Below are 17,555 nucleotides of genomic sequence, written 5' to 3' on the forward strand. Positions count from 1 at the left end.
CTGAGCCCGCTAGTAATGTGTCTTTGTAAAAAAAATCGAGTGTTGCAAATGTTCGGCTTATTCGTGCCTTAGTATTTTAGTAATAACGGTTTTGGGTATCGTAGCGTTTTATTTTAAAAGTTTTATCTCGTAAAACATTTGAAATCATACGCTGCAATCATATTATCTTGTTAAGAATTTAATTTATTTTTAAATTCTGTAACCAAAGTTATTAAATAATAATAAATACACGATTTGTTTTATTACAAATTATTTTGATGTCTAATATTTGTAAATTGTTTTTCAGCGAACACTTTGCTTTTAGACGACGGACGCAGCGCGATTTTGTAAGAACTCATTGCGTATTGCACTCGTGAAATATTGTCAATTGGCTAACGTGATGCGTTATAGTGTTGCATATCTATAGACTCGATAGTTAAGGTTTTAGCGATCGATAGTACTGTCACGTGTTAATAATATCGATATCGATAGTATTGCAAAAACCATTACTTTTAACCAAAACTATCGATAGGTTTGTATTATCGATAGCCAGTAATTTTTCGATAGTTTTAGTTTTTCAAGATATGTTATTTAGTAGGTAGGTAGGGTAGGTATATAGTATTGATCAAAACGATACTATCGATATCCTGAATAGTTTTCGAGGTCAAATATCGATAGTTCTACAAAACAGATGCGTTTTACATAATATATTCTATAAATTTTATAATTTTTAAAGGCGATGTCGCATATTACATTTGGATATATTACACACTCGTATTCTGCAATGAGTTTCGAATATCTTGTTACAGAATACTACTTATTCGGACCAGAGAGATTCATATAATTAATAAATTTGTTTTAAAAGAGAGGAAATATGCAAGATTCTTGCCTCGATTTTAGGAAGGAGAGAGGAGTAAATAGGCAACGTTATGGTTAGCGGTAACTTTCGCCCATAGACAATTAAAATACAGATAAACCATTTTTTGAATTGTCAATGCATCATCAAAAATAGGATCAATTATGCTCCAGCTTGTTAAGTATTTTATTTGGTGGTCGGTACGTCTACCTACTACATAAAAAAATACTATATATTTTTTTATCTTGAAAGTCAAAATCTTTATTAAAATATAGAAGCTTTGCACTAATTAATGGTTAAGAAAAAATTAACGGTTCGTAAATAAATACCTGAAAATATTCGACAAAAGAAACTCGGGAACATTTTTGGTGTCTAATTCGTCTTTTTAATTTTTTTTAAATGGTCGTGTGGCGATCTTTTTATTCCTAAAGTCGTCTAAAATGTTACCTGTTTCGTCATATAAAAAGTTACCTGTTTCGTCCTTTAGCATTATATATAAGAAACGTCCTTAATCTTTTAATATATTTTTTCAGTTTTAGCCTTTAATCTTGTGGCCATTATAGATATTTTACAAGCTGTTTTTTATGAAATTATACGAAGAGTGTAAAAAGGCTTTAAGACATGTATTAGTTGCAAGAGGAATGAAAAAAAAAGATTACATACAAAAATTTTATTCATTTCAAAATTTATATTTTTTTATCTTCTATACGTAATATATTTGGACATTAATTACAAAACAATTCTGTAATAAACAAATAAAAAATTAACCAAAAACTAATTATTTTTCAACGTATTATATATTGGGATTTAAAAACATAAACATGTGGGTGGGGCTGGTGCGGCGTAGTACAAAGGAGCAGGGGCAGGGGCAGCGGCAGGGCAAGTGCACGTAGGGAGAGGGGAAGCGTAAGAACAGGGGATCGGTGCTGGCGCAGCGCAGGCACATGCAGGGGCACAGGCAGGGGCAGCGTACGCTACTGGCCCCGGGAGACCACACGGCAACGCTGGCATCGGTCCGCACTGTAAAGCTCCCAACAATGGTCCTGCTGCCGCCAAAGCTGACGTCAAAACAGTCGGCAGTGCCGCTTCTAGTAACGGTGGTAGAGTAGCCGCCAGGGATGCTGAGAGTGTGGACGCTAGCACTGGAGCCAACAAAGGCAGGTCTGCTGCCGGGCAGGGAAGAGGTGCTGGTAGAGCCGTTAATGGCAAGGGCAAGGCTAGAGGCGGCAGAAGCAGGTCTATGGCTGGTTGAGACAGGCAGTATGGGGCTGCTGGCAGGCATTGCGAAAATGCTTGCTGAAACAATAGATATCAAACATAGATTTATATAAAGTAGTAAAATATCAACCTGTATTCCGCTGCTAGGATATAGAACTGCTCACTGGACCTCCACCACGCAGCTCAAATGCGAATATGATAGATATATTTCTTTTAAAATTGTAGGTAGAAAATATTAGACAAGCTAATATATGTTGGTCTTCAAACGTTAGGAGATACCGATTCATTAGGTAATCTATATTACTAATCTATAACTAATCAAATCAAATCAAGTTTATTCAAGTAAACTTCTCAACGAAGCGTTTTTGAATCGTCAATATTAAAATACTGGCAGTATTTTTCGGAAAGCAGCCTCCAGCGAGAAGATACGGCAAGAAACTCGCATAATTGCTCTTTTCAAATAAACAGATTTACAATGCTGTTTTTTTACAATAATTAGTGGTCTGTGTTGGAAACCGAGCCTAAATCCAGGCGTTTTTTTCTAAAAAGTACTCTTAATGAATAATAATAAGACTTATTTATTAATTTAGTCTCAATAAACTTTTTAAATTTCGTAACTGGTAATGGTAATTTCGTTCATAATAATTACAAGTTTATTCTTATTTCTTGTATTAATGGTATATATATCAGCTTTTATGGAATACTTTTGTATATTCTTCTGTATAAACATTATATTATCATAAATATATTGTGAAGCAGCCGTTAATACATCTATTTCTTTAAATTTTTCGCGTAATGATGTCCTAGAGCTAATATTGTAAACAGTTCGGATAGCTCTTTTCTGCAGAATAAATACTATTTCAATATCTGCTGCATTACCCCATAACAACATTCCATATGACATAAGACTGTGAAAATTACTAAAATAAACTAGTCTAGCAGTACTTATGTCCGTGAGTTTTCTTTTTGTTTTTATTGCATAAAAGGCACTACTTAGTTTCCCTGCTAGGGCATACAAATGGGTGCCCCACTGAAGTTTGGAGTCAAGGGTTATTCCCAGAAAGGCCGTCGACTCAACAAACTCAAGCCTTTCATTATTCAAAATGACGGCAAAAGAATTTGATTTGATATTTGGCAGAGAAAACAAAATACATTTAGTCTTTTTTGCATTTAGTACCAAATTATTTATGTCAAACCAACCAACTAAAATAGTTTGTTGAATTAAGGCCTTATTGTAAATAATTATTAAGTAGATAAACTTAATTATTGTAGTAATTACCTTAAAACGTATAAATTCTAAACCTACGTTTTACCAAGATGATATTTATGATGAAAATCTTTATAATTCTCGTTCTCAGCGACGAGGAAAAAACATCATGCTGATATACACCAGCGTTACAGAACTATCGATAGTCGACCTCGAAAACTATTCAGGATATCGATAGTACTATCGATAGTATCGATAGCTCTGCGTGAGCAAAACTATTGATTACGACAATACTATCGATAATATCGATAGCTCTCTTTAAGCAATACTATTGTTAGCTGCGATACTATTGATACTAGATGATAGTATCCATAGTTTTGGACTATCGATAGTTAAGCTTAACTATAACTATATGCAACACTAATATGCACCTTTGTCTTTACTATGATTTATATAAAATAGGTAGGCAGGCTAACAAATGGATAACCTGATGGTAAGTGGTCATACCCACTCACAGACATCGACTCTGAAATAATAAGTAACCATCGCCAATGTACCTCTAATCATGGAAACTAAGATTTTATGTCATTTGTGCCTGTAGTTGTACTGTAACATAACACAACCAAAGGGTCTCTTGGTAGATCAAATTCAGCATCGTGTCGTACCTACGCCACTGTAGTCGATTTAAGGACCATTGTAATTTAAATTGACACACAATGCTTAAAAAACCTGCTTAAAAAACGACACCCTATACCAACACTAAAAAAAAGGTTCTATGTTGAAACTCCGGAAAACAAATAATGACTCCCAAAGTTTACACTTTAGACACTGATTTTCAGTGGCTGCCTTAGAGACCATACATATTGTACATATTGTACCATACAAACAACATCAGTAATAGTACATTATTCAAATCAAATAAAATCAAAATATACTTTATTCAAGTAGGCTTTTACAAGCACTTTTGAATCGTCATTTAACAAAAGTTAAACTAAAGGCACCACCGGTTCGGAAAGTAGATTCTACCGAGAAGAACCGGCAAGAGAATCAGTAGTTACTCTTAATAAAATTAAACATAATAGAACAATTTAAACTCACCTGCAGTAAAGCGAATGCGAAAATAACATTAATCGTAGTCTTCATAACGATGTCTGTCTGTTTCGCCGTGATGCCTCACCCTATATTAAGTATTTCTTATCAGAAACAAGCGCTTTTATATTTGTTAACAGTATTACTAAACGTTAATTAATACACAATTTTTATTTCGTAATTATTAACTAAATATATTTTGTAATGTTCCATTTCGATTTGTTTTATAATTTATAAATATTGTTTTAGCTCACGTTCGTTTGAGACTAATGGAATATTTAAAAAAAAAACTCAAGTGACTATAGGACGTTTCAAATAAAATTTCTGGTACTTTCCAAGATGGCGTCTAAAACGCTCCCTTTTTACTTCATACGCTCAGAATGACGCCTTATTAATATTTAAATCGCCTAATGTATTACAGACGCGCTGGTAACCGCGACTCAGTTCGCGTGACTTTAAGCTTCAAAAACTAACTATTCCAAGAATCGTTTTATGGTAAGAGCACGTGCTAATTATAATAAATATTATAGTAATGTAGACATATTTAACGTAAATCTGTTTAAGTTCTTACGAGTCTTAAAAAACACTATTTTTCATTAATATTATTTAGAGCTTATTTGTTTTGTTTTTTTTTTTTGTTAATTTTGGAATTCATGTTTGATAACCTTATTTCATATACTTTGGTTATATTTTATTTTTATTACTTGTCTTTTGGTATGAATTGTATGTGTTATACTATGCTGTATGTTTCCCTAAAATAAATAAAATAAAAGTAGGGGTATTATAAGGTGGACATATCGGTGTATCTTAGCGTACGACAGACGCAAGACATTGTAGTTCCCAAATGGATTATGATTTATTATTTTCATACTTGTGTGCTTCGCCATCGATAAAAATTAAACCACAAACCACTGAAAGTTTTACTTTTATAATTTAATCTTGTAATTTAAAAAAGTTATGATGTATTTTTCTACCTGCGTAATGTATATTAAACGATATTACACGTAGTGCCGTCGCGTCGGGGATTAAAGCATAGATTTTTTTGTAGCTGAGAAATCGCGACAGAGCCACATAGAGCTGGCAATGTACACTGGAAACTGGACTTGCTTAAAAGTAAACGAAAAGTTTTTAGGAACGAGAAATAACCAGGCTGTAAACATAAAATCATCTGCGCCGTATCTATTTATATTCATTTTCAAATGCAAAGGGATGATGTAACACAACTGGAACTCTTTTATAATGGTTTTATCCTCATCAGCCCTGGTTCCATAACATCCCGATTGCAAAAATCAATCGCTATAATATGTTACCCCAAGGTTACTACAGTACATCAGTGAAAACTGCATCGAAATCCGTTAAGACGTTTTTGAGATTAGCGGTAACAAACGATCGGGTAAACAGAGAAGCAGACCAAAGTTCTAGAAATCATATATATGTGTTCTATTGCGTTAGTAAATAGTTCCAGTAATATTTATTCTCAAATATCTTCCCTGTACAGATTTCGAACAGTTACGATTTTATCATATTTAGGTATAAACTTATAAAGATTTACCTTAAGATTATGTAAACCGGTTAACCAACGGACTCACATCTACAGACAATAGAAAACCCGCGGCTTTACCTCCGAGCTAGACTCGGCAATGACATGTCAGGTGCTAAATATGTTTAAAATTAATCTCGGGTTACGCGTTAAAAGAAGATCTTTTAATCGTAAACATGCATAATATATTGTATTACATTTTGTAATGATATATTATTCCTAGCCGATTTCTGAATTTAATTAATATACCATATTTTGCTGTAAAAATCTATTTGCCTTGCGGGTTCTATTTATTTCTGTAAAACCGTTTAAAAAGAGTTCGTTATATTTTCTTACTATTCAAGTATTCTTTTCTTCAATATAGCAATATTTTGTTAAACTTTTTATTCAATAATCTCTAAATTGTTAATATAGTTAACGGCGCAAATTGAATCGTTTTGGCAGCTTTGCGCCACATAGTATTCGTTCCTTTCCATAGATGGCGCTCTAAATTTCATAGCGAATTCTGAATCGCGCTGGCTAGATTTTTTGTCGGAGAATGACGTTCACGTGCGCGTCGGGTTCCGGTATCGCTTCTCGGCCTTTTGGCTAAGATCAAAGTGTAGTATCTGTTCTTTTCAGCTTAATATCTGAAAGTTCCCGCACTGCGGGACCAGTATATTAAACTGATTTTTGTACCACGACGGGATGTTCGGGGCTCGCTCCACTCCCGTCACGGGTCGGCCCGGCATTGCAGTGCCGCCGGGATCGGCCCACAATAAACTGTAAACAAGCTCGGTTATCAGCGTTAAAGATCTATCTATAGAGCTGCCCTCGATATCTATTGAGGATATCGATAGTACCATCGATAGCTCCGTGAGCAATACTATTGATTACGTTACTACTATCGATAGTATCGCTGTAACCAATACTATTGGTAGCAGCGATACTATCGATAGTTTAGGTTAAAAGTAATGGTTTTTTCAATACTACTGATAGTAATTGCTGATGGGGAGCTATAAATACTGTCGATAGTATTGATACTTGACAATACTATCGATAGACTATCGATACAATGGCTAACACCTTCGATAGTCTATCGATAGTGGACTATCGATATGCAACACAACTTTGTATATCTTATCTTGACGAATAAAGTTTTTATCGTCTAGTACATTAATGTCTTACGTGCATATTGCAGTAAAAAATAAACGAGTTCTTCTCGTGACGCCCGACAGAAGTGATAACTTATAACTAATGAAGTTGAACTATTTAATATTGAAATTGTTTAACTTGAGAGAAACTTACTAGCTTAGGTTATAACTTTAATTTTAATGTCTATTAATATGATAAAGGTTACTTATTGATAAAATATTTTATTTTTGGTTACAATTCTGGAATATGTACATAAGAATTTTGTCTACATTGTTAGTTTTATTATTGGCTGCCTACCGCCACCGAATGCGTTACGTAACGAAGCTGTTTACCCTCCGATAAGAAGTTACAACCTCAAAAAGAACGCAAGATCCTATGTCATAGGGGCTTCAGTAGAAGGCAGAAGATAGTTACCCCAGGTCCTTTTTTCTGTAGGTAGCTTTTCTGCGGGAGACTAGCCATCTTATTGTATCTAAGTAATGCACACGCTTGTGCTACTAAGAATATAATAATATCACAATCAAAATATACTTTATTCAAGTTGACTTTTACGAGCACTTTCGAATCGTCATTTAACCAACTGTATTAAGTGAAGCTACCACCGGTTCGGAATGGAGATTCTACCGAGAAAAACCGGCAAGAAACTCAATAGTTACTCTTTTTCAACGTTTAAAAATACAGTCGTGTTAGTTAAATACAATTATATAAGTATGTAATATATCCTGCCTGGAAGTCAACAAGTAAATATTAGTTAAGATTAATGGTCTTTTTTTCTCTCGTTGGAAAAATGCTTTACGTTTCTCCCACGTGAAGTGGGGGATATGTGGGGCTTGCCTGTGCCCAGGACGACTCTAGTACACCGGAATACTCACTAAAAAACTAGCAGTAACCGTGACGAAGATGAATGACCTAATCCAGGGCTTCAATCCAAGACTTCGGGAGAGATAACTCGCCCAGTAGAGAGATATTTACAAGGCGTTACTGTACTATTTTATCTATTAAAATTATTTGTAACAATTTACAATGATGCAACTAAATATTCATTACAAATTCGACGTCATAATTGTGTTATCTTTTCTTAACTTCGATACGTGTAATTATTACGCGATAATCTTGACAATTAAATTCGATAGGTATTTAGTAAAATTACTTATAATAGATTACATATCTGTGCAAGTTTATATGGGTAGGTAGCAGCCACTCATCAGATAACCAAAACAAAATAAAAAAAAATTAAACAAACAAACAGTAATTAGTATAATAGGCTATTTGATTGGTTTTTAAAATCCATTTTATACTATTTAGTAGAGGTTAACCCAGTAAAAGTTGTTTTTTTTTAATTCTAGTACATATTTGCTGAAAAATATCAAATTAAAAATTCCATATTTAAATAGCGCGCGAAAACGCTACTTCGACAATATGGCGCTGGAATGGGGTCGGTGACGTCGCTTGCCTGTATAGTAATTTGTGCCACATATAATCCACATACAGTAGACAAACGAGGTTAACAAGCAAGTGACGTCATCATAGGCCCGACCAATAAGCCCGACAAACGTTTAAAAAAATACATTTTTATTTATGGAATTTTGAATAAATTGATTAATATTTTCAACTATCGTTAATAAATAACCATTTTTAAACTCATAATATATACTGATTACAATAATTGACACTTTATTTTTCGCATTTTCAAATAGCCTATTGTGTTCCGATTTGGTAACCCAATGGAACTACAGGGACAAGATACTAACATCGTAGTTCCCAAGATTGCTGGCGGATGAGCGATTTAAAAAGTGGTCAATATTGCTTTAGTTTTTTTTGTATTGCTAACGGTACCATCACGTATCGTCAGCTGGATTTGTTTTTCTAACTATTACTTCAATAGGACTGTAAGAAATATTAACCATCATCACGTCCCTTGTGTCTGTAGTTACACTGACTCACTCAACATTTTACTGTTTGTCGGATTACCTGATGCGAAGATATCTCAGACGAGCTTGTAAGCTCTCAAAACTAATATTAAATAAAAGAAACTTCAATGTTCGAATATGTTTAATATCATACAGTTTTAAGTTAAATTGAAGTCGTTTTGTAAGTAAATACAGATTTGATGTACAAATTATTTATTCAACAGCAAGTTTCACATTAATATACCGATATTAAATAATAAAAAACTATTATTGAATCAATTTTTGTTGCTTCAATTACATTGAAATACTGTTCGGACAGTCCAATTTAATTCTATAAAATAATCACATTTTTTTTTACATATTAAACCTATTAAATAATCTAAGCTAAACATAACTTAAACTAACTACAGACGTTCTAAGGTTTTGTCAAAGTGTCACCCCCTAAGGGGAACAAATAGGGAGCGTAAATATACTCAAATATCAATTCGAATTTGTTAAAAACTGAGATTCTTTTATTTTATTTTTTATTAATACCATCGACATAAAAATAATTGTCTGATCAAATTTCATCGAGGCGACATATTCCATATTTTCCAACTTCGATACAGTTTTATAAACTACCAAAGAACTGCACTTATAGTTTTAATCTGACAGGATCACAATTTTGATAATAATAATTACGTTAGTTTTATCATGAACGGTATTTAAAACCAATATACGTATGGTAAATATATATATATTCGTCTGTTTATCGATCAATTTCCCCGAACACGATGTCCAGCGTCCCGATAATGGCGACAATGTCCGCCAGCATCGAGTTCTTTCCGATCTTTTCGAGCGCCGCGAGATGCGCGAAGCCCGGCGCCTTTATCTTGCAACTGTAAAGACAAACAAAACCTAAATTAATCAGGAACTGCTATGATGGTTGACTTGTCTACCTTGAGATATGCCAGGTATTTGGAAGAAATGCTAAAGTCACTTGGATCATGATTAATGGCTACCTTGTTGGTAAAGTAACTAGCTTGTAAAAGCAAAGGGTACCGGTATGGCTTGGAGCTTCCGTCGGAGACGAGGTACACTGCGAACTCTCCTTTGGGCGCCTCCACGGCGGTGTATGTCGCTCCGGGGGGGACTGCGTAGCCCTGAGTGAACAGCTTGAAGTGGTGGATCAGTGCCTCCATCGAAGTCTGTAAGTATTATAAAGGGTTATTTTGACGTCGAATAGTCGAAGATGGACTATCCAGTAGTCATCCCTCCCTAATTTATGATGTCCATGCGATTTTAAATCATTCTCAAGAACAGTTGGAGTTAGAGCGGAAGTTGTCAGAGTTTGCGTAATAATTTACATTATGGGCCGACTTTGTATAAGAAAAATCGGTGAAGTTTCACCTGGTGATGATAACTTCACCCCGAAGTCACCGTAACGACTGAAGAAATAATAATAAACAAAATTAACCCACATGGGGTTGTTTTCGACCCGCTGGTAGAACTCTGAGAATTTAAAATATACTTTGACAAAAATTAAAATATATGTAAAAATATATTATAAATATTCTGATTTTGAGTTATAAAAGCACATCATTGTTTGCTTATATTAAAACCAAGACTCGTAGTTTTTGGTCTGTATGTCACGTGACCTAAAACAGTTTCACGTTCGCTTCGTCTCTTTCCCGCAGGCTGGCTACCGTAAAGTTAAAGAGAGACGACGAATGTTTCATGCGTCTAATGTTATCGTACTTTGAATGCATTGACGATATTCATAGTTTTTTTAGTTACCCGTCACCAAATCGATGACATCTGATATTCCGACTATTAAAAGATAACTTTCATAGTTTTTCGAAGTGCTAACTTCTTATGGGAGGGCAAACCGCTTCGTTACGTAACGCGTTACGGCGCCGGCGTCCGGCTTCCCTTCCTCTTACTGTCACACCCGACGATAATATGATCATATTCTTTAGTCAGCAATTACAATTTTACTGGAATATTCCATTGTTTTCAAAAACCTTAGATCATCATATTTGTATTTCTTTATTTTATTAAAAAATTAAAAAGCAGTTCGATCTTGCCTGCCGCGTTGAGCGCTTGTACGCTACCGGGATATCAGAAGTCGGTTACAGAGTAATAAATTGTACAAATAACACGTTTTGTAGAATAAACGGTTGTGCATAAAAATGCAATTCGGGTCGGCCTCGTAACATTACGCTCGCGGCAGTTAAGTCCTGCCACCGATGGCAACGAACATTACTGCGAGTATTGCGCCTCACCTTCATCTCCTCCCGCGAGGGCGGCGTCAGCTTGGCGTCGTCCGTCTTCACCTCCCCGGGCGGCATCTGGTTGAGGCACTGCTCGATGATACGCAGACTCTGGCGCATCTCCTCCACGCGGATCAAGTATCTGTTAAGTAGCGAAAGTTATCCGTGCAGCAATACTTAGTTACTAGTATCAATTTCTATGCGCAGTAGTGACCACTCACCGTCTGGTGGCACACTTGCGAGTCTGTTAAGCTATTTAAATTTATATAAAATTACATTTTCTTCTATCTGTGGACAGCAAAAAAAAATGTCTTTCTAATTTCCACGTAAGCGGAGTCTTGTCTTAATTCTCTACCATTTCAAGGTCATTAATTTAATGTACTTGTAAATTTTAATAAGTTAAAAATCACAGCCTATAAAATTGCCCACTGCTGGCCTAAGGCCTTTTGAGGACAAAAGTTTTGGAACTAATTCCAAGCTGCTCCAATTCGGTTTAGTGGAAACACATGGCTGATTTTGACGACCTCCGTGGTCGAGTAGTGTGTACACCGGTTTCCATGCGTACGCCACTCCGAGGTCCCGAGTCCGATTCCCGGCCGAGTCGATGTAGGAAAAGTTCATTAGTTTTCTATGTTGTCTTGGGTCTGGGTGTTTGTGGTACCGTCGTTACTTCTGATTTTCCATAACACAAGTGCTTCAGCTACTTACATTGGGATCAGAGTGATGTATGTGATGTTGTCCAATATTTAATATCATGAAAATTAGACATAGCTTTCCTTACGATGTTTGCCCTCACCGCCGCACGAGATGAATTAAAAACACAAATTAAACCCATGAAAATTCAGTAATGCTGGGTCCGACCGCAATCATCGGCTAAGATCTAACCAAGGACCACCTCACACCCAAAACCCTGTGCAATGTTAGCTTGTCTTCTGGCAGAGAGCAGTCGTAAGTATCTCACCGATCGTAGCAGTCGCCGTGAGTGCCGATGGGCACGTCGAAGTCGACCAAGTGGTAGGCGTCGTAGGGCTGACTCTTGCGCAGGTCCCACTTGATGCCCGACCCGCGGAGCATCACGCCGCTGTCGATATTACAGAAAATATAAATTAGTATCCGCCCGTTACTGAACAGGACGGAATTTTGTCATAGATCATATTTTGGAGCTGATTTTCTTTGGAATTTACAACAGCCTGTAAATGATCTGTTAGATCACGGTCTCCCCCCTCGTCGAGGGGAAGGTTTACAAGAGCTCGTTCACACCGCCTAAACCACATACAACCACTTCAATAACACTTCCAAAGCTCCGATATCAATTTTGCTAACATTAAAAACGCAAGTTTTTTAACAAATTCATAATTTCCATGCGTTTTGATTTTTTTCTACCTACGATTGGAACAATAGAAGCAATTATGTCGAAAGCTTTTTACGCCATTAATTTCCTTAACAATTGATTTGGACTACATTTAAATCCGTTTAATATCTAGACTACGGACTAAATACACGACCTTACAAAAGACTATAATGATTTTAGGATACATGTATGTATGTGCGCTTGTTTATTCCACCATAACGCTTAAATGCTCGAACATATTTCGACGTATGGGGTATCAATAGAATCCTTACACTGTACCAAGTGTCATTGGCTATAAAAACATTTCGTACAATAATAACATTGACTTAAAACTGAACTTTAGTAAAGCGTACCATCCACCACCCCCATAGATAATTTAATAGTTAACTACCAGGACGGTGCCGGGGGAACTAACCAGCAACAGCATTATCGTGTTCAGTCAGGTAGCCAATCTCAAATCCTTTCCACAGTGTAGGAATGTTAAGGAATTGTGAGGAGGCTAGGTAACCCACGGGCGGTGGGTCCGCACTCGGCATCTGCGAAAAGTGGGTCGGGTTGGCGAACTCGTTGGACAAATGCCTAAGAAAGGAAAGAAGGAGCTATGCTACGAGAAGAGATAGAAATATGTCCAAAATATATATAAATATGGCATAGTTGGAACAAATTAAACATATTAATGGACCACGTATGTTATTAGACAAGAAATATGTCCAAAAGATATATAAATATGGCATAGTTGGAAGACACAAAGATTTGAATGCTGAACATATTAGGATATTATTGAAGGATGTTTGTAACTGTTACGGGAAGTCGTTGAAAAATTGTCGCAGAGTTGTATTGGGTAGTCTGTTGTGAGATTTCTACTTAATATAGTAAGCGAGTGTACAGTCCACCGTTGTATAGATATTGCCATGATATACCAATTCTTTACATATTATAGTAATGTTCTACGAACTTTGGGAACTGATATGCCCCTTGGGCTTGTAGTTACACTAACTCACCTTTCAAACCAGAACACAACAATACTCAGTGAGTCAGTTTAACCACAGGCACAATAGACATAAGTCATGTAATGGTTAAATTTGTTTAGGGAGCCAATGTTTATGGGCTGTGGTGACCACCTATCGTCAGGTCACTCTTAACTCAGTGGTTTAACCATAATCGAGCCCTCGACCTTCGCTCACCCGCGGAGCACCCGCGGGGAGGGGTCGCGGCGGGGCGCACCTGAACCCGTAGTTGAGCGCGTCCTGCGCGGTGACCACGCCCACGTCCTTGGTGCGCTGCACCCAGATGCGGTTGGTGGTCAGCACGTCCTCCACCTCGTCGAGCCGCTCGCCGAACTTGCTCGCGAACTCGTAGATGTCGTCCATCAGACCCAGCGGCATGTCCTGGGGAGGGCGCACTTGGAATAAGTGGTAAATAATTTTGCCACTTCTGTGTGCCTGTCCGTTTGTTCCGGGTAACGGCTGAACTGATTTTGACAAGACGTTTAACGATAGTTCAATCGATATTAAATTTGCATCAAACAAATAAAAAAAAAGTTCAATGCCGCATCCGGCAAAGACCTTAGCCACACGACTTAATAATAAAAAAATATACAATATATTACATAACATATATTCAACTATTTCCATACGATTTCATAACGATCGATCGTTTAGACGTGAAAGCGTAACACACAAACATATTCATCACATCGGCATTTCCAATATGAGGCAGGACCAACTCACGAGATAAACCCCTCCCGGTCGTATGTACGCCGCGTGCATCCTGGCGCCGCTGACCCTCTCGTAGAACTCCATCATTTTCTCCCGCTCCTCGAACAGCCAGAAGAACGGCGTCAGCGCGCCCACGTCCAGCGCGTGGGTGCCGACCGCCATGATGTGGTTCAGCAGGCGGGTGATTTCGGCGAACAGCGCTGCGGGCGATCGCACGAGGTGAACGGACTACTTCGACCTTGAATTGACGCGATGCCATTGGTCGACAATCGAGATCTTGAATAATCTCATAAACTCTTAGCAGTGCACGATATAGCGGAGCCCTTAGCAAATCACATGGAACATGTCGATCATTTAAAGTCATAGAGTACTTACTAGTAATATATTTAAACATATTATTATATTAATTTTGTTTCATTTAAGACTGGCGACAGATGATGGAAGGTCACCAACCTTAGACACATTAACCGTCCCTTACGTTGCAATACTCGCAGACTTTAAGAACTAATATTATGTCTGTTAAAGTACTTAGTGGATTTGCCTTTTTGTAATAAAAGTTTTAATTATAACAAACAGTCTTTATTATGTCACAGAGCAGAGTTATGCTAAGAAGAAAGAAAAAAGGCGCGAAATTTACCACAGACTATACATAGTTGGCTATAGATAACTTATAATTTAACAATGTCCCTTGCGCTTATCACACTGGCTCACTCACCCCTCAAATCGGAACCCAACGACACTTAATCAAGTCGTTTGGCGCTAGAACATATGATGAGTAGGGGGTACCTACCCAGACGGGCACAAAGCCCAATCACCGAGAAAAATATGCAATTTATTAAAAGTAACTTCACTAAATAGCTCTTGAATTTATTTGTCACCGAGTAAACAAAGTACTCACTTCTAATATACTTCGCTCTCAGGGGTATATCAATGTTCAGAAGCTTCTCAACCGCTAAGCTGTAGCACTGTTCGTTGCACATCATGGACACGTAGTCGAGCCGGTCGAAGTAGGGCAACGCCTGGGTGTAGGTCTTGTATTCGATCAGCTTTTCTGTGCCGCGGTGGAGCAGACCAATGTGCGGGTCAGCACCGCGTACCATCTGTAAGAAAAAATTTAATCATTACTAGTTAAACCTGCGGCTTTACCCGCGCGAAGTTTATAAAAAACAACCTCCGTTTTATGTGGCAGGTCATTTATATAAACGAGGAAGAGAAATGGACCAAAAATTGTTCCTTGAGGGACCCCCACAGTAACTGGAGCCCCGGGAGATCTCTATCCATATATAACATCCCGATGTCACCACCATAAAGAACAAATAACTTCTTACGCCGTCCACATGGTACCATCACATTCACTGTGCCCATAATTAAGCTGATATTTTTTTATGATTTAAGTGGGGGGTATCCAACCAAATGATTCTGCGTAAAGCCCTACTGATTTAAACAGATAAATAACTTTGAATCTTTATATATGGTGATATTCACCTCACCCTCAAGCTCCATCACGAGACGGAGCACTCCGTGAGCAGCGGGATGCTGTGGTCCAAAGTTAAGTATCATATTGCGGACATTCTTTTCGGCTGGTGTTATAATACCTGGAAATTATAACTATTTAGATAACATTTGTGAACAGACTTGCAGATCTGCCTATAGGCCGAATGGGTGCACCTAAAGTGGCAAAATTTTGGGGTCGACCTTGGAGCAATTTTATTTTTACCTATATGTCAATGTTAAGAATCTTAAAATGCGTCCACAGCACCTCGCAAAAGGATATTATTTGTACATCATTAAATTTATTGTGCTTTGCAAAGTTCGCACATTTGTTTTTAATACTATAATAGGCAGATGTGCAACAGTACCACCTGACAATAAGTATCAGCATTCTTATGGAGGTCTGACACAATCGAGTTCTTAAAAAGTATAACATAACATAGCATTACTGATAGTTAACTAAAAATATATATATATACATATGCAGCATTAACTTAGTTCTTTATCATTATTGTATCAGTATATTTCCTGTTATATTTTTAATGATGTAGGTAAGCAGACAGGCAAATGAATTCATCTGATGGTAAGTGGTCACCACCGCCCATAGACATTAGAGTAAAAAATATTAATCATTCCGTACATCACCAATGGGCCACCACCTTGGGAGTTAAGATGTTACATCTCTAGTGACTGTAGTTGCACTAGCTCGGTCACCCTTGAATAAAATATAATTTTTGAATTTATTAAGCTTACTGTTATAAGGCGGGTGTTTCATAAGAGCTGTAACTCCTTCAGGATACATGACAGCTCCTTCGAATTGTTTGACGAAAGTTTCGTCGGGCATCCATCTGTGAGCTTCACGCTGGGAGCTGATAAAAATACATTATATTATTAAAACTGTGGGTACATTACTGCCTCGTGAGTTTTTTTACTATAGATTCATAGGCCCTGGATCAAAATTTCAAGCAGGCCACAGCCTTATTAAATTTATTGGGATTTTGCGTACGGAAATTCTCAGCTTCAAATCTGCAGATTTACAGGGCTTACTGTGCCTGGGCATGTACACAAAGCATGGGTTTTACATGTGAATGTGAATACAGAAAATAACTGTGTTTTTGGGTACACAGTTGGTCACTATGACATGCCCGGTTTGACTGAAATCAGTCAGAACATCATCATGATTAGATGTTTTAATCAAAATATTCTTTATTCAAGTTAGTTCTTATAAACTATCTTTAAACCTACATTTTACATGATTTAATTGAAGGTAAAGCTAACACCGTTTCATACTTTAGAGTTTACCGTAAAGAACCAGGAAAAATGTTCATAATATAATATTTTTCACCACTTAAAGTTGATATATGAAATGTTACATAATGTTTAAATTATTTTCCTGCAAATCGTAGAAGATTTTGTGATATTATTTTATTAATTACACTCACTTCACATTATATAAAGCCGGTAAATTCGCCAATAAGGCTTTTGAATTGCCTAAATTTGCACTTTTTCGCAGCAAAACATTCACCAAGGACGACATTTTCAAAAGGACTGCGTTCCGTTACGGATCCAACTATTTATATAATTTCAACGTTATAATAATTAAATAGTTTCCTTTTTGTTTTTGAGATATCTTATTAAAATTAGCAACGAAGCAATTCAAACTTCAAAGATGGAAGTAATTCAAGTTGTGAATGATTAAGTTGACTCCAAAATCACGTTACAAGATCTTTAATATAGTGCAATGTGTATTGCATTATCGTAAAACGATAAACTGCATTGATGCAGTCTGCATTATGCAGAATGCACTATG

At 36.7% G+C, this 17,555-nt stretch overlaps 2 protein-coding genes and 1 non-coding gene across 3 annotated transcripts; 1 reads left to right on the forward strand and 2 right to left on the reverse strand.

Moving 5' to 3' along the window:
* Nucleotides 1-1,494: 1,494 nt before the first annotated feature.
* Nucleotides 1,495-4,471, reverse strand: LOC113391731 (cyclin-dependent kinase inhibitor 1C-like). The gene is made up of 2 exons (XM_026627791.2): nt 4,359-4,471; nt 1,495-2,131 (listed from the first exon to the last, which is right to left on the reverse strand). The coding sequence occupies exons 1-2, from the start codon at nt 4,401-4,403 to the stop codon at nt 1,643-1,645; spliced, it is 534 nt and encodes a 177-aa protein (XP_026483576.2). The 5' UTR covers nt 4,404-4,471; the 3' UTR covers nt 1,495-1,642.
* A 1,986-nt stretch (nt 4,472-6,457) lies between these two features.
* LOC113391755 (U2 spliceosomal RNA) lies at nt 6,458-6,650 on the forward strand. The gene has a single exon (XR_003368347.2). It is a non-coding gene; the product is annotated as a U2 spliceosomal RNA (small nuclear RNA).
* Nucleotides 6,651-9,500: 2,850 nt separating this feature from the next.
* On the reverse strand, nt 9,501-17,503 carry LOC113391575 (NADH-ubiquinone oxidoreductase 49 kDa subunit-like). The gene is made up of 10 exons (XM_026627571.2): nt 17,188-17,503; nt 16,499-16,614; nt 15,740-15,849; nt 15,153-15,354; nt 14,267-14,454; nt 13,761-13,924; nt 12,147-12,266; nt 11,198-11,327; nt 9,975-10,120; nt 9,501-9,811 (listed from the first exon to the last, which is right to left on the reverse strand). The coding sequence occupies exons 1-10, from the start codon at nt 17,280-17,282 to the stop codon at nt 9,682-9,684; spliced, it is 1,401 nt and encodes a 466-aa protein (XP_026483356.1). The 5' UTR covers nt 17,283-17,503; the 3' UTR covers nt 9,501-9,681.
* Between the last annotated feature and the right edge of the window lie 52 nt (nt 17,504-17,555).

Source organism: Vanessa tameamea, chromosome 30 (genome assembly GCF_037043105.1).
Source record: "Vanessa tameamea isolate UH-Manoa-2023 chromosome 30, ilVanTame1 primary haplotype, whole genome shotgun sequence".
NCBI classification, from domain to species: Eukaryota; Metazoa; Arthropoda; class Insecta; order Lepidoptera; family Nymphalidae; genus Vanessa; species Vanessa tameamea.